General features: G+C 40.7%; 1 protein-coding gene across 1 annotated transcript; it reads right to left on the bottom strand.

Annotated features, from left to right (window-relative positions):
- Positions 1–2: 2 nt before the first annotated feature.
- mindy2 (MINDY lysine 48 deubiquitinase 2) lies at positions 3–14,450 on the bottom strand. Its single transcript, XM_077713902.1, has 9 exons — positions 13,516–14,450; positions 13,067–13,124; positions 12,829–12,893; positions 8,853–9,011; positions 8,583–8,685; positions 7,435–7,577; positions 6,315–6,488; positions 5,169–5,354; positions 3–4,814 (listed from the first exon to the last, which is right to left on the bottom strand). The coding sequence occupies exons 1-9, from the start codon at positions 14,362–14,364 to the stop codon at positions 4,617–4,619; spliced, it is 1,935 nt and encodes a 644-aa protein (XP_077570028.1). The 5' UTR covers positions 14,365–14,450; the 3' UTR covers positions 3–4,616.
- Positions 14,451–15,444: the final 994 nt, after the last annotated feature.

The following is a 15,444-nucleotide window of genomic DNA, read 5'->3' as shown; positions in this document are numbered from 1 at the left end:
ACGATGATCGGTCTTTTATTGGCAATTCTAATCAGGTTCAATATCCCTCGTCTATAAGGCATTTATAGTTAAATATACATACACATCACCATATACATAATGTGGCTGCAATGTGAAAGGCTACATACATTATTTGGTCATTTATGTAAATGGTTAAACTGAGCACAAATGAGTCCTGTTGTTAACAAGTGTGTGCTGCCAATTCGCCAAAGGGGGCTTGAGTGGAAGAAATGAAAGGAATAGAGGTTTTAACGAGCATTAATGGCAACACTTGAATGCAACCCGAAAGTGCGTTTAAACCAACCTGAACGAACTTCGCAATTAACAATAGTCAACAGTCACAAATGGTAAGTCAGCCCTTTTCTCGATGTTAATAAATTAAGATCTATCTTAAGATTGCTACCAAGTTTGAATAACTCTTTTGTACATGTCTTTTTTTTTCCTTTAAATTTACCCAAGAGGACAACAGTGCCATCGGCACGCCTTACAAAATGAGGTATGTCTCTTTACTGTTGGTGCATATCAAAAACCATATATGACAACCACAACTGTTGGGTTGAAAAGTGTCCAAATACACATTTTACAGCATTGACCTCTTTTTTTTTTTCTTTTTGAATACAAGGCAAATGAGAAACCACGTTGACACATAATAATATACTTGCCATCAACTAACTTTACAATGGGATTCTGGGGTGAATCAATGGGATGGCAAAAACAAGTAATCTCCAAAACATCTCTCACTGACGTCATTGTATCCTTAAAATGTGTCACCAGCATAATGAAAAACCAAGACCCTCTCAAATTTGTCATTAACTGATGAATCATACACAAAATCTCCACCCCTTTAAAATATATTTCCCTATTTTTGATGTGTTGATTTTTCTTCTAACATGACTGAACCCTGTTGAACGGAGGCTTGTAATTATTTAGTGAACCCCCGCAATTTCAAACCGTCAAAGCTGACACATTGTGGTGGCACGGCGTGAAGCTCCTCATCTTACTTCAACAAAGTTCTTGTGGGATTAGCTCACTGACGAAAATAGACGTCCAATCCCCTTTGAAGGGGTTGGATTTAGGACTGGGCGATTTTCTGATCAGGTTTGAAGATCAGACAAAAAAAATAAATACATTTCGGTAATCAGCCATGTGATATTTATTTGACATTATGCCCAGTTTGGGAGATTTTGAAGTTCCCACGAAATCCAAAGATCTTATTTTTCTTCCAGATCGCCCAGCCCTAATTGGATGCCTATCGTCGTCATCGTAATCCATCAAATGGTCAAACCCGGAGCATACGGGGGTTCACTGTTCTCGTAGGTAGTTGGCATGCAAGAGCAGCTTTTATTCGGAGTGTCGTTTGTAACTCGAGCGTCCTTCATCCAACGTGTGCGTGTGTGCAGAAAGTTGACTGCAGGCCTTAGGAAGTGCACCCATACAAAGCTTGAAAAAGAGCTAGAACAGCATGTCCCTTCACAAAAAAGCCTGAGTAGTTGGGATGTCGGCGGATTGTCTGACACTGCTCGTGCGCCTGGATTTACCCTAGAAAATGTCGTAAGGCGCCTCGTATTTTGAAAACAAAGACAAAAGAAAATAAGGAAGCCTTTGGAAAGGAGTTTGCACTCATGGTAGCCTGCCTGCCTGCCTGCCTCTCCATCACACCCAAAAGACTCCCCGCCCGCTCTCTGACTTTTTTGTTTGTTTTTTAACTCAACAGAGAAGTCTATAGTCAAGGCATCCAACTGGAATGTAGTCGTAGAAAAACCCGCAGATGTATTTCACAAATATGTACAGCATGTCTTGTTGTCAAACATCTACATGGATGGAAAGCTTTTGAGCATTTAGAACATATCCTTGACAACCATCTTAATTTGTTTGCTTCCCAATCACGGTGATAGACGCCCAACTTATTTTGACAGGGCCCAGTTCCAATGGATTGGACATCTATTGCCGTCAATGGTAGCCAATGTCTTAGCATTCGGATTTACTAGTGTCGATATAAAGATTATGTACAGAGTGCTAGTAGGGCTGCCACAATGAATTGAGATCTAATTGATAAGTTAGCATCAATTATTTGGATATTCGATTAATCGTCTTGGAAAAAAATATGTCTTTGAAAGGATTTACTCAGAAAATGGAAATTGTAAATATTATTTGTTTTAATTTTTCTATTTTCCAATTGATAGAGCTGGGAGTGCTTGTTTGTAGTCATAATGAAAGCATCTGATTATTATTTTACATCTTTAAATTAGATTTTCCCTTGGAAAATTACAAAACAAAAACATTTACAGAATGTTATAATCCAGCCTGGGGAAAAAAAAGGGGGAAAAAAAAATTCCAAGTGAACCAATTTGCAGGCTATTTCAAGTGTGATGAAAAACTCAATAAACTACATTTTATTATTGAGCTCAGAGGATGTTTTTTAATGATTAATTTACCATCCAAACATAGCTGAGAACTAACCTTTTCTTTCCTTTTAAGGGCAATATATCTCAGCGTAGTTTTTGGTTTCAATTCACATATCCAGCTAGTAAAATGTAAATATAGTGATTATAATCTGAGCCAACCAATAATCAACGATTAATCGACTAGCAAAATAATCATTTGTGACAGCCCTCGGCGCTAATACTCCTTGACAACAGAGTGAGATCATTCAATCACCAACGTCGCTTGTGGTTGTGCCACACAAACATTTAGAAGAAGAAAAAATAGGCAAGACAACAAAAATCCAGAACTAGTGTAGTGTAAAAGACTTCCTCGCTCAACAAATTGGCTGAACAGGCTTCACGCAGGGGGGCACACATTCAAAGTGGGCAGACCGCAACAATGCACAAGCTCCACTAAGGCCAAACTGTGATGAACAATGTTTACGCCGCTACGGATAGTTAAACGTAACCTCTTCAGTGGATACACACAATAATCAAAATACTGTACAAATTCCCAAAGCCGCACAAACACAAGAATTTCAAAGGGATTTGGGACACACTGCGAAGAAAAACTTAAGACTCCAAAAAAATCTAACTTAAGACTCCAAAAAAATCTAACTTAAGACTCCAAAAAAATTATATTAGAATGTACTTCCAAAACAATACATCTGGAAGACATGACATTATTGTAACATTATGACTTAATGCTCCTAAAATTCAAAAGATTAAAGTTTGTCCAAAAAAAAAACCTAACACCAATTTATTGCAAAATATGACTGTGACATTGACATTTTAAAACGGTCCAAGATTGGAATTTTAACATTACATAATAGAAATTTAACATAAGGGAGCTGAAATAAAGTTGTCATATTATGAGAATGAAGTTGTATTAACGCCAAAGTAGGTTAAATAAAAAAATAGGACAATGTTTGAATAATCAAGTTGTGAAAATTACCCAAAACATTTTGGGACGTACAAATACCACTTTTTTATCTACAATAATTTTTACATTATAAAAAGATGCTCACTTGCAAATCAGATTATAGAATGAAACTAAGTGGATAAAGTTCAAACATTTTGAGAATAAAGTTATATTGCTTCATAAAAATAATATAATTCCAAAAACAGAGATGTCATGTTGCAAGTGATGAAGTCGTAAAGTATGACGTTCTAAAAATGGATAAATGGAGTCAGAACCTGAAGCTTATAGTCATAATGTTACAAGAAAAAAAAATATGAAAAGAAAATTATATTGCCTCATTTAAAAAAAGGAAAAGAGTCAACCAGTTGTAGCAAAACAAGAAAAATTCAATTCAAAAATGTGTAAAAGTGGAATATTACCAGCATAAAGTTGCAAAGTTACAAAAAAAAACATCACATTGAGTGGAAAAATTGAGGAAATTAGTATAAGAAAGGTGCTATTTTTCTTCTTCAGTATGTCCCAATGGTAGTTATAAAAACAAACAAAAAAGCCCTTGGAAACTGATTTGAGGATTTATTCCATATCATTAATATCCAGTCCTAGTATACAATGTTCTGACTTGATAGTAAAACAACGAGGGTGCGCTAACATTCTTACCAGTAACATTTTTCCCCACTACTTTCAAACCGAGTGATGCACGATAAATTAAACCATTGTCTGCCATTGACCACCAAAGACGTCCATCCATTGCATTCAATTGAACCAAATAGTTTTTTTCTGGATGTCAAGGATATGGAATACGTAAAAAGTTCAAGAAATGTTGCCAACTAAAGCTTACCTGGAAAAAGCAGATGCACTGTATTTTCCTCTGTAGCATACAACGGAAAAAAAATGACTTGAAATCTTGGCGTGGAGAACGATGGCGAGCCACGTTTAATGAACAAAGTTTGGCCGACTCGCTGAAAAGATCCCGGGGGGACGTGGTGGTCCGCTGAGGGTGGAGCACGGCAGGCACCTCTGGTTTGGGAAGCAAATCCTCTCGTCCCGAAGTCCTCGCCGCCAACACGCGCTTCTGCTCGCATGGCAAACAGATTGAGCATTTCCTCCGTAGCCTTAATACCCAACATGTGCTAGTCTGCTATTTGTCCTGGCTGGGAAGACGGACTTGTACTGGGACTTTGCCAAAGTTGTTACAATAGAGCCGTGGAGCTGATTTTCAATGAACATACTTGAAGAAGTGCTCAACCCGTTTGCCATACGCTGGCTTGATGTTACAAAATGACGCATTTGTCTTTCTCCTTGGCCTCCTTCTTGGCTTTGCGTTCCGTGCCGGACGACTGTTTTCCCGGGCTGGCCGTGGCTTGGCCGGCCGCCGCCGCCGCCTCCACCGTTTCGGCACCCGCTGCCGGACCGCCTGAACCGGCGGCCCCTCTGTCTGCCTCATCTGCCACGGCAACCTCTTGCTGAGCCTGCGTTACAAGCACAGTCGAGTTTAGGCAGGACCAGGAGAAGTAAACCATTTTAGAAGAAAATTTAAAAAATCTAATGTAGCCGCCATGCTTAATTCAATTTTATAACTTAAAAATAATTTCTATTGCTCGCCATGCAATGATTTCACCTTGCAATCCCAACTCCGGACCAGATTAATGCCATCCACTGTACCGATTATATCACCCAATAAAGTAATTATCCCTTGGTTGGTGCAATATACCATGTGTATTCTTCCAACCCCTACAACGATACATTAAGTACTTGTGTACGTCCCATTTGTTTCAAGGCTTCCAGCACTTGCCCAGAGTCCCAGCCCACCCCCCAACACACACCTGCGCCTGTGCTGCTGCTGCTGCTGCTTGCTCCTGTTCCTGTTCCTGATAGTACTGCGATGCCCGGCGGTCCTCTTCCTCTTGCAGTTTTTTGGCCAGTTCCAGGTCGCTGACGCCTGGCAGCTGCTCCCACTGGAGGTCCTGACTCTGCTGCTCCTGCTGCAGCGACAGTGCCATCAGGTAGTCCTGGGGAGCACAAAGGGGGCGGGAATACTTCAACTGGGTTCTTTACGTCCAATTCATTTAAACTGGAACAGTTTCTCGCACTGAACTACAACACAGTCATACATTGTTTTATTAGACCCAGCTATATACGTGGTCTTATCTATAGGCTGTCTATGCCTGGACTTCATTAGGGCCTTCACTAATGGAAAATTGTTGAGAATACCTTCAGAAATTGATTTTTTTCAACAAACCAAGGCCTGTTGGGCTACACAAGTCATCTGTAAAATCTATTGTGTTTATGTGTTGAATTTGTTAGCAAGTTCTGCTTTTGAACAGATGGCTGTGAAACCAGCAAAATTGCAGAGGAGACAAAAGTCTGATGAATTATTAAGGGGCCACCGAACAGCTTTGGTAGATATAGTGGAGAGAATTTAAGGAGTGCAGTAGGACGATGGAGGGGCTGGGTCTTGCACAACTCATCCATTATTGACACTTTTTGACAAGCGTGTTGTTAAATTTGCAAAGTGGCAGCGACATTTCTATTATTTCTTTCCTTTGTATGGATTCGGTTCATAACCTGGCCATCCTATCGGAAATTTGCCTCGTCATCTCACAAAGCCTGATGACAAAATCAGTTTTATTCATGAATTTTTACGTTGGTTTTTTTTATGTGGAGAAAATAATTGAGCACCCTCTTGTTCATCCCATGAAATGAACAGAACGCACCAAAAGGATATACACCTATGTATATACACACATATTTATGAATAGATAAACTTTTGCTCAGTAAAAAAAAAAACGTATTTTGACTTTTCTCTATTTTGTAATTGTCTCCTTTAAGAAGTACTTTGACATAAACAAAGAAGTGATTGAGAACTGTAACATTTTGCATTTCTTCTTTTATACTTTTGTTACAGTGTGGCATGTCATAAGGAAAGCATCCCGGCCGGTTACGGTTCCGCAAAGTCTCAGAGCTCAGACCTGGTCAATTTGATCCTGCTGTCCACGGTATACCGTCTCGGGGTCCGACGGGGGCCTCAACCGGAACTCAGAATCGCAGAAATTGCCATCGCCGTCAACGTTGTGAAGACTCTCCCACACCACCTTCTCCTCTGTCAGGAAGCCTTGATCAGTCACCAACAGGTACAGCTGACCCTGCAGATAAACACAATGTAAATATCACCGTGTCTTGGGATAAGCAGTTTTTTTTAAAATACAAGCCAGCATTCAGAAGGTAGCATATTTAGCTTTTTAACTGGAGAGACCAAATCGTGATGGTGGCAGTAAACTCAACTCACTCCACAATATTTTATCTTTTGTGAACGTGGGTTGGCACACAAAGCTTTGCCTCTCTCTACAGGCAATGCCAAGGTGTGGGAGTAAAAAGTTCAAGACACAGTACAAAAGGGTTACTTCCCTTCCTCTAGATAACAGGAAAAGTCTGGTCCAGCTGCACTGATAATACAAGCAGCACAGCTGCATGCAGCTGAGACCTGTATTCTGTATTAATGTATCATTTTGGTGGTATTTCTACCGTGTCTACTTTTTTCCCCCACAACGCTTGAACTGATTCACACCGTTCCAACATCGAAACATTCCCGATATTCATGTGATGTTGTCTTAATTTGGTCCTAATTTTCGCAGTTCCACCAAAACGCAAATTGTTTGACCCCGCCCCTCCAAAAAGGCATGTATTTTCATGCACAAAAATATTTAAAAAGTCAATTTTTCTTAATTGCACGTCTCGTTCGTTTCACATAATTCACATATCCACCTATCAAAAAAAAACAATGTGCATAAAAAATGAGGCAAACAAGAAAAACCATACTACATACTCAAAGAGCCCATTAATTCCCAAATTTGAATTACTCTTCACTCTTATTGTCAATTAAGACCTGAAAAATATCCATCGATAATCATTATTTTGCACAAAACAAACATCCTCAAATCATGGGATCTAAGTGAGAGGGACCCAGAGATGTTCTTAAATTGAACCAAAACGTACAGCCAGCGATCTGGTAAAGCACCAAAATCAACAGGGGGGGACTTTTAAATGCCCCTTAATAATAGGACGTCTACTGGAACAACAATAGTGCTTTACCTTGTATTTAATCATGGTGCTGAAGTGGTTATTCCTAAAAAAGACACAGAGTTCTCCCTCTTGCACGGTCGCCGTGAGCTCGCACAGGCCGTGGTACGTCAGCTGAGTGGCTGTGCTGTTCAGAAACTGCTCTGCCACAATACCTGTCACACACAGATACAAAAAAAAAATGTGTGTATGGTTCGAAATCTACCCTCTCCTTACTCACTCATGCCCATTGGTCCAAGAACTGAGTGGTTAATCTTAGACTAAAGATCAGTTTGGATGTGCACAGTCAGATAAATATTAGTTTCAAAATAGGTTTATCTAGAGCTGTGTTAAGGAGGTTAGCGTTTCTTTGACGTCTGTTAATTTGTTTTGTAGGATTATGTAAATAGTGGCTTGGATTCGGTTTTCAGAAGCTTGGCAGGTGGATGATGACCCACGAAAATGCTACATCAAGGTATGGCTTAAATGTTTTGTCAGTAGTTACTTGATGCGGGTGACCCAAGTTTTTCATTTTTATTTATTTATTTATTTTATTTTTAAATGACAGTTGTTGGTCAGTGTTGAGTAGAACAAAAATGTCAGTGCACACATTGGCTGCCTTTTAAGCAGTAATAAACATATATACATATCATACAGATCGTATATGGTAAATTGAGCTGGGTCTAAGATTATCATTAAGGGTTCATTCTAACACAATGTCATCCTTATGACTAAATAACGTAATAATAGTAATGCAAGTATGTACACATTTATTATACATATTACATTTAAATATTAATACACTGCAGAATTTACATATACATTTAACTGTGTACCGTTTAATATATATGTATGTGTATGTGTGTGTGTATATATATATATATATATATATATATATATATATATATATATATATATATATATATATATATATATATATATATATATATATATATATATATATATATATATATATATATATATATATATATATATATATATATATATATATATATATATATATATATATATATATATATATATATTAAGGAACAGATATAATTGGACAAACTTTTCAGAATGCTCGACAAGAGGGCCAAAATAACTTGAATGAGTTGCAGTGTAAGACAAGAGTGGGGGGGGGGGGGGCATAAGGAGAGCCCCCAAAGAGACGCACTGACCTTCGCCTGCGAGCTCGCTGTTGTCGGACTGTTTACAGGATATTATCTTCTCCACCAGCTGGTTGTAGCTGCAGTTGCCCACTGCCTTGACAATGTCATGCATCTGCAAATTAAGATAGACGCTGCGGCCAAAGAACATTTGCCAAAAACCAGCACAGGCAGCAAAAAGCTACTGTGCGTCATGACCGAAAAAAATATGCAGCTTTGAAAGAATTTGTTTTGCTAATTTTTGCCATTGCAAAGTGTCACGGAGGTTTTGTTCTCTATTACCTGGGGGTCGACCAGCCAGCCGTGGTAGAGGGGGATGTCGAGCAGATCGAAGACGATGCATTCAGGAGTGTACTCAAAGACTCGCACGCCCGTAAACTTCACATTTACATCCAGGCCCGTCTGGAGCTTGTGCAACACTGCCATGGCGTCGCTCATGTTCTAAGAGGAGGGACAAAAGGGAGATAAATGACAGGGCGATTAAGCTTCCATTCTTCTCGGGTACATGTGTCAAACTCAAGAACCGGGAGCAGTAATCAAAATTGTTGTCGATCTGTGGATTAACCGCGATCAGTCCAAGTTGGCAGTCACACTGGCCTTCGAAGGAAAGCATAACTACGATGTGGCTCGTAACGGAAACAAGTTTAATCCCCTGATTTAGGACTTGAATATTTTTGGGTTGATTTCTTATTATTTTTTGAACCAGAAAAGTCACCGCTCGACAATTACCGCTTTCAGATGCTACTCTTTTTTTTCGGTGCTGTCCGATTTGACCACATGTAACCTCGCTTTAATGACGCACATCTGACATGATAATGTGGTTGAGCGGCTGACTAATGAAGGCTGCTGGTTCACTCAGCCATACAATCAACAGGATAATCAGCAGAAAAAATAGAAGCCAGAAGAAGGGAAGAGACGTGTTAATAGGACGTGAATCAAATGATTTCATTACTGTCTAATCTTGTAATGTCCACCTGTTGCGTCCCTGTCAAACAGGAAACGGAACCATGTGTTCCAGTCCAGACCCATGTTACAATATACCTCTAGTTTCAAAATAGTGAGACAATCAGAATCAATATACGTATATCTGAACAATTTAGGCACCGTTAAATTCAAATAGTATGTTGTTTTTAATGAAGGCGTTGAAATGAACACTTTTCTACCAGATTATAATCATAAAATACAGTGGTACCTCAACATACGAATTAAGATCGTACCTCAAGGTACCACTGTACTGTAAAGTCTTATAGAATCATTTTCTGACATTTGTCAATCAGATTTGACTTCCAGGCCATATTCCCCAGGACTCAATGTGTAGTTTAGAGGTGTAAATCCTCGGTCGGCCACATGTGAAAATGTGCGGATTAGGACGCCACCGAGCGTCGTGCACGTCGGGATTAGCAGAGGCCGTTTAATGGAGCACATCTGGTCAACAGCAGATGAGAAAGCGCAGATGATATGATTAGCGCCGCATCACTCGCGCTCATCTGGGCTCGTGATGGATCGCAGCTATAGAAGGTCATTCGCAACACAACTGCCTTAAACTGAAACAGTGGTAGTGCGTCCAGTGGTTCACTGTAGTGAGCATTTATTCCAAATCCTGGATTTCTCATACTAGGGGTGTAAATGGCTAATTTTATAATGATACCATATTGAGTCTTTGGATAATATTCAGATATTTGCTCCAAAATCGTGCACATTTTTGCAAGTATCCCATGAAAATAATTCATTTCAAAAGATGTTAAAAACTGTTCAAACATAAAAATCCGAATTAAATAACTTAATATTTGATTCTAAAATATTACTGCTTTAAACCAACTCTGCATCTTGTTTATGGATTGCAGGCTAATGAGTTGCATATCTTTTGGTATAAATATCCAATGACACAATGTTGACGTGTGAATTTTATAGTTCAATGTGGCTTGTGTAGGAACAAATAACAATTTGGAGTGGCCACGAAACAAAGGAGATGCCGTTCAATTGAGTATCGTGTTGAAACATTTGCCTTTCAAAAGTGCAGCTCAGCTCTACTGAGACAAACACATATTACAACATTGCACTTTTCACTTCCACAGCTCCTCGGAGTAAATATTTAACAACCGCTAAAGCCAGCAACTGCTATTTTAATCCTCATACACTCGTGTGACAAATGACGTGTCGACGTGACTATAAAAATAGAATTGTTGTCAACTCCTGGTGTAAACGTTTCAATCCAGCAGGCAACATAAACAAAAATACTTGCAGAACACAGACTCACAAACTGTCAATTGTTCTTCTCATCATTACTCGGCATGTACTTTACAAGAACAAACCTAATTTATATATATTTGAAGAGATAACTGGGAAATTTTCAAAGTGAATTATGATTAACTTGCAACTGTTATGTATCTCTAAAAATGTGGACAGCAGGCCTCAATTTATCATTCAGTTATTTCCCACAGCTGTTATCCTCACGGGCGTTTTGGAGGTGCCGGAGCCTATCCGAGCTAAGTACGGGCAGTAGGCGGAGCACACCTTGAATTGATTTGCAGCCAATCAGAGGGCATAATGACACAAACAACCATTTGCTCGCCTACTCACTCATATCTGGTGACAATTCGGAATGTTCAATCAGCCAACCATGCATGCTTTGGGGATTTGGGAGGAAACCGTAATACCCGGAGAAAACCCACGCAGGCACGCAGAGAACAAAAAAACTCCATACAGGAAGGCCGGATCCTGGGCTAGAACCCTCGAGTCCCAATTATTCATTCATTTTCTGTACCGCTTATCCTCACAAGGATCACAGGGGGTATGGAACCTATCCCAGCTGACCTTGGGGACCAGGTGGGGGGACACACCCTGAATTAGTGGCCAAAGGACAATCATTCATGCTCACACTCATATCTAGGGCAAATTTTGAGTGCTTAACCAGCCTACCATGGGCTCCGCCTCAATTCCAATTATAATGTATAAATATATATATGTTTTTTAAATCATCACATTTATATATTTATCAATGCATCTAAGGTTAATAAAAAAAAAACCCTACTCAAATTACTAAATCCTGTCTACCGCAATGCAAGTGGCGGACAGACAACCAAATGCATGAGAGCACCGCGGCCCGAGTCTAGGATTAGACTGACATAATTACCGTGCCACGCACAGTTGGAGCCCCTCCCTAAAAATGCCACTGATTTATTTAAGAAGTTGCATTTCAGGCCCGCTTAAATTTAGAAAGCCGGTGCCACTGAGCAACTGAGCATCCCAGAGCCAAGAATTTTCTCCTGGCCTTTAAAACGTGCCTTCAAATCATCCGCAGATGTGCCGCTGGAGCGAAAGCAGGCCGCAGAGGAAGTGGAGCTCCTTCTCCGACCGAGCCCAGTCGCTGGCATGGTGAACCAACCGCACACACAAAAACACACGCGTCAAACTTTGGTAATCGCCCCGGGCCAAAGCGGCCATGCGTCTCTAAGCATTTGCCGGCGTCGCAAACGACATCACACACTCCTGACCTCCGTTGTTCCCCGAGTCTCGCAAGGCGCATCTTATGTAACTCAGAGCGGTGGCGAAGGTTTGCTATCAACTCTGCGTTTATGTCTACAGTAAAGAACTTGTTTTCGTCAATGCACGCAACTACCTTAACAAATTAATTTGTTCTCGAAGTGATCCTATTTACATTTGATATGTAAAATGCCTGATTTGTTTCAAAGCCCCTCAATACTGCCCCCTAAACTCAATTTTCGTTGGGCAATTGGTGTTGGGTGAGGCAGGAGGCAAATGTTTGGCAGCTGAGAGAAAATACACGTATGTACACACTCACGTAAACACACAACTTCATTCCATTAAAATTGGAAGACCGGTTTGTCTTATTTTTCATGAATGCCATTTTGCTTTCTTTTTAATCATCAATTTTACTTATATTAGATTAGATTAGATAATTTCATTCATCTGGTATTCGGGAAATTTCACTGTCACAGTAGCAAGAGAGTGAGAATACAGACATGAAAATGCATTTAGACATAAATAAGCAATAAATAAGTTAATAATTGAATAATAATAATAATAAAATAATAGAAATTGATAAAAGAGCCTACTTTTTTCCACTCAAAAATGTTCTTAGGCCAGGATGAAAAAGAAAGAATAACGTTACATTGAACACAATCAAAAAGACACAAAACAACAGTAACTCTATCCATTACGTGTGTTGTTAAATTTTCTTTTGTATTTACTTTTTGAAGACCATGCTCTTTGTAGTTGCATCATACTTAAAGTGTACCTGCTCGTAGTTTAGCCGCTGGGCCTCGGAAATCTCTTTCGGCTTGGTTTCCAAGATGTAGTCTCCTATTGGGACATATAAAGACTGTTCAGTGCAGCAAGAGACGGGAACATCTCCTGGGTAAAATATCCAAAAGTGCTTAGTCAGCACTTTTTTTTTAAGTAGTGTCACTTTAAACTTGAAAAAATGTGATTTCTGTGACTTGACTTTGGCCAAGCGATGTTCGAGTAATTCTCACCGAGATATTCCATCAGTTGCTCAGCTGTAATAATTTCCATCATGGGAGGCATCTTAACCTGTAACAGATAAAGCAACCGTGTTTAGTACGATACAAAGGTACAATACACACACTTTAAAAACGGATATCCATTTCATTTCAGGAACAATTTGCTGCAAGTGGAACTCTGCGGTATTATTGTGAGAAGGTTGACTCTATAAACTTTGTTACAGTGCAGCTTGGCTCATTAAACGTTGAGCAAGTGCATTTCTTAGTGTAGCGATTCTGTTGGTATGGTACCGAGAGCACATTATTTCTTTTTTCCCCAATCTTTCTACAGTTGAAATGTATTGCACACACCAAGTACAGTCGTTGTAAACCCCTTGAGCCCAAAATTTAACTCGTTCGGCTGGCCCAATGCCCAATCTTTTTGACTGGGAAGGGTTGGCAGTGATCATTTGTTCTTTTACCTTCCAGGCAAGCAGTAGCACGTTCATGATGGCCAGCAGCGGGCAAGGCCCGTTCTCATTCTGGGTGATGATCGGCGTGCTCTCCTCCCTCCACTTGATCCACTTGATGTGGTAGATGGACTGACCGGCCGCTCGGTCCTTGGCGCACGACGCCTTGGCCTCATCCAGGCCGAACAGAGCCAACCCTGGCTCGGATCGCTCCTCCGGCCCCTCGCTGTTCAGGTCCGAGCTCGGGCACGAGTTGAGCTTGGAGAAGGACTCCTCCAGAGAGTCCAGACTGCGGGATTCGCACCCGCCCAGGCTAGCGTCCGGGTCCCGGTTCGAGTCCGGGTCGCTGCCGCTCGCCAGCCCCTCAGATAAGGCGTGTGGGGCGTGCCGGGCGTGCGGGGCGCTAGGGACGCTGGGGTCCTCCGGGCTCGTCCCGCCCTGTTCGCCAAATGTACTCGACTCGATTTCCTTCCCATCCACACCTGAGGACGGCCCGTCGGTTCGCTTGTTTACTAAGTTTGAGGCACCACCCTCCTTAATGGTGCCAGACCCCATCCCGTTACTGATCGCCTGCTCCCCGCTCGACTCGCCGCCCTTCCCCGCATCCTGGACTTGCAGGAGCTCGGCTAAATCACACCTGACCGCTGGTGGTTTGACGTGAGGGGCGCCGGGGGAGTCCTCCGCGGTGGTGTTATTCCAGCAGCTATCGTTCTCCAGCAAAGTAGTGAGGCGAGCCTCACTAGTATTTGTGCATTTCTCCGCGGTTCCTTTCCCGACTGCCGCAGCCGGAGCGTCGCCGGTTTCCGCCCCGCTGGCGTCGCTCCCGACGGGGTTCCCATGCACGTCTGCATTTTTCTCCATTTCGATTTAGCGACTGTCGACAGATTCTAGCTAAATTGCAGCAGTAGATTCGGTCCAAAAGACGCCATGACAACTCTATGGGTGACGTCATCAGGTGGGGTTTTATTTCACACCGTCTAGGGGGCGCTCGAGATGCAGAAGTCGCGTGATGAGGCGTTTGGGGATCCTCGGTTATTTCAATGTACAGTCTTCTTAACTCATTGGCTGCAAATGACGCCGAAGGATGGACTAAAACGTTAGATTAAAAAAAAGTTTTTACCTTGACTACCATGTGACTTGGGTATTTGAGCCGCCTTCTCACTATACTCTCAACAATCTTTCTTCTGTTTTAACAGTTTTAATGCTTTCTCCTGAGGCTGGAACTCAGTTAAAATAAAACCAAAACATTTAAGGCTTTGCATAAAGTAATCGTAATTAATCGCGTATATGTACTAAAAAGCTTCCTTTTTTATTTAAAGAATTGGATTTAATTTATTTCAGGTATAAATTAATATATAAATGAATAATTAATAAATGATATCCTATAGAAAAAGGAAAATAGCGTTTCAATCCATTGTGGCGGGGGGGGGGGGGGAGTTGTCTAAGTAGAACACATTTGAGTTTAAAGTGCCTCTCCTTTCTTACAAATGGTCAACAGACCAAATGGTCTGGATTACATCAGAGATAAGAACATATTCGCATTTTGCAGTTTTTTTCTTTAACATCATGCCTTTATTTCCACCCCCAGGTTGCCATCTGCTGTCTCAACTTCGTAAGGCATGCAGTGACTCACAAAGGAGCAAAACATCTCTGCCATGAACTATAACTCCACTTAAAATAAAACGTATTACAACTTTTGGCAAAACAGTTCAGAAAATGAATGAATGACCACTTTTTAGGCCAAAAAATAAACTGGGATCTAGTAGTTGGCAAACCAAACAGACGAGTTGGATACCCCTGACTTCAGTTGTTATTATATTGACTACTTATTTATTTGTTTGTTTTTATTTATTGATTCTTTACTTGTGCAATTCATGGTGAAGCTCTAAATCTCATTGTACTTGCATAAAATGCATTGAGACCATCATTCTGCTGTCCCTC

The sequence above is a fragment of the Stigmatopora nigra genome, chromosome 3 (assembly GCF_051989575.1).
Source record: "Stigmatopora nigra isolate UIUO_SnigA chromosome 3, RoL_Snig_1.1, whole genome shotgun sequence".
NCBI classification, from domain to species: Eukaryota; Metazoa; Chordata; class Actinopteri; order Syngnathiformes; family Syngnathidae; genus Stigmatopora; species Stigmatopora nigra.
This window is presented reverse-complemented; position numbering and strand designations above follow the sequence as displayed.

Excerpts from the sequence above, each read along its gene's own strand:
- mindy2 (XM_077713902.1), bottom strand. The coding sequence starts at position 14,364 with ATGGAGAAAAATGCAGACGTGCATGGGAACCCCGTCGGGAGCGACGCC. Across the intron at positions 13,125-13,515 it reads TGCTACTGCTTGCCTGGAAG|GTTAAGATGCCTCCCATGAT; the intron begins GTAAAAGAACAA and ends TATCTGTTACAG. Across the intron at positions 4,815-5,168 it reads CAGCAGCAGCACAGGCGCAG|GCTCAGCAAGAGGTTGCCGT; the intron begins GTGTGTGTTGGG and ends CTTGTAACGCAG.